Below are 2176 nucleotides of genomic sequence, written 5' to 3' on the forward strand. Positions count from 1 at the left end.
CTGGACATCATTTTCTTCAAAGAAAAAATGAGAACTAGATCACTCTGAGATCTCTTCCATATCTGCATTCATGACACTAAGATATAAAATCTTGGTTTAAAACCTATGCAGTTTTTCAGTGCAGAAACATTTTATGTAATGGCATTATCTTGAGGAGTACTTAGTCTTGGTTTCTTTGCTGTCATTTCACTGATTAATTCTATTATATTTTTTTTTCCTTCCCTACAGTCATTATTATGATAAAAACAAGTGAATGGCAAAGGAAAATTCCACAGTGGTCACAGAATTCCTCCTTTTAGGACTCACAGATCGTGAAGAATTGAAAGTGTTTCTCTTTATGCTTTTTTTGGTGATATATGTCATTTCTTTGGTGGGAAATCTTGGAATGATTATATTAATTCAAATAACTCCCAAGCTTCACACTCCCATGTATTTTTTCCTCAGTTGTCTCTCCTTTGTTGATGCTTGTTATTGTTCTGTCTTTGGACCAAAAATGCTTATGAATTTCTTTGAGGAGAAGGCAACCATATCATTCACTGCATGCATACTGCAATATTTTTTATTTGTGGTCCTTCTTACCACTGAAGGATTTTTCCTAGCAGTGATGGCATATGATCGATATGTGGCAATTGCTAACCCACTGCTTTACATGGTGGTCATGACTAAGAGAGTGTGTGCCATCCTGGTCATTGGGTCATGTACAGGGGGAATGATTAATTCACTGACACACACAATTGGATTAGTTAGATTATCTTTCTGTGGACCAAATATCATTAGTCATTTCTTCTGTGATTTGCCCCCACTGCTGAAGCTTTCCTGCTCTGACACTTCCAGAAATGAATTGTTGCTACTGATATTCTCAGGAGTAATTGCCATAATCACCTTCTTGACTGTAATCATCTCTTATATCTTCATTGTTATTGCCATCCTCAGGATCCGCTCAGCAGCTGGGAGATATAAAGCCTTCTCCACCTGTGCTTCCCACCTGACAGCTGTGACTTTGTTCTATGGCTCCATAAGCTTTAGCTACATTCAACCAAGCTCCCAATATTCCCTAGAACAAGAAAAAGTGGTTTCTGTATTTTACACCATGGTAATCCCAATGTTGAACCCATTGATTTATAGCCTGCGAAACAAGGAAGTCAAGGATGCTATGAAAAGGGCAATAGAATTGAAACCATCTTTCTGTTAATGTTATTATGGAAATACTTTTTGGCCACAAACAGTGTAACAGGCAATAGAGGTCTTCAAGTTGCATAATTAGAAGCAATGATATTGTAGGGAGGCTAGAGACATTAAAAAGTGGAGTCAAGAATGCCAGATCTTGTAGATCATCAGAGCTAAACAAGTTGAAATCAATGTAATTTAAAATTTTAAGAACAGAAAATGGGGGCATAGAAGAGAAAGTGATTAATCTATATCCACATAGTCAATTGTGGAGTAAAAATTAGAACCCAGATATTCTCTCCCCCTCCTCTATCTCTTAAAAAAAATGGAATCCTGGTCATTTGCAGCTCTCATGTTTTACAAGTTGTTTTTAGCCATTTTATCCCAGTGTCTATTTGATGTATTAAAATTTTGAGTTAGGAAAATTCATATAGGACCAATTTTATGTTCTCCAGAAATATAATAGATTGACTTGGAAGGAACCTTTGAACACAGAAAATGGAAATTTGTGTCTTTTGGGTATCACAGAGCTAATCAATTGCAATCCTTTCATTTTCCTAATGGGTTAAATGACTTTCCCCAAGTTAGCATATTTAAAATAATTGTGAAGAGAGCCTAGCTATTCTAAATTTCTGACCTTGGATAATTATATTGCATTTTATACTGATCATTGACATGCATTGACATTTCTCTTTTTACTGAAGTTGTATATCAAGAACCTTGACTCTGAAGTACATATCAGTTCTAAAACCTTGCACAATTCACATAAATATTAATCTGTAACAATGTGGTTTTATAGAGGTTAAATGATAAAAGAAATTTTGATTTAACAGTAGGGCATCCCAATGATCCTGACATAAGGTTATTTTCACTTTCCAAGAATATTTATACAAAGAAGAGAGTGATCCTTACATAAATAAGACTTCAGAGTAAGGGTCAAAAAAATTAGAGGGTTAATAGAAATTAGAATTATGAAGCATAGCCCTTTTGTTTTATAAGAGAGGAAACT

The 2176-nt window shown here is 34.9% G+C and overlaps 1 protein-coding gene across 1 annotated transcript; it reads left to right on the forward strand.

Moving 5' to 3' along the window:
* The first annotated feature begins 253 nt into the window (after window positions 1-253).
* Window positions 254-1192, forward strand: LOC138163575 (olfactory receptor 5J3-like). Its single transcript, XM_069091019.1, has one exon. The coding sequence runs from the start codon at window positions 254-256 to the stop codon at window positions 1190-1192; it is 939 nt and encodes a 312-aa protein (XP_068947120.1).
* The last annotated feature ends 984 nt before the right edge of the window (window positions 1193-2176 follow it).

This window comes from Petaurus breviceps, unplaced genomic scaffold, assembly GCF_028583685.1.
Source record: "Petaurus breviceps papuanus isolate PSGF00001 unplaced genomic scaffold, PetGlider_PUasm1.0 188, whole genome shotgun sequence".
In the NCBI taxonomy this organism is placed as follows: Eukaryota; Metazoa; Chordata; class Mammalia; order Diprotodontia; family Petauridae; genus Petaurus; species Petaurus breviceps.

Coding starts and splice junctions, on each gene's coding strand:
- LOC138163575 (XM_069091019.1), top strand. CDS start 254: ATGGCAAAGGAAAATTCCACAGTGGTCACAGAATTCCTCCTTTTAGGA.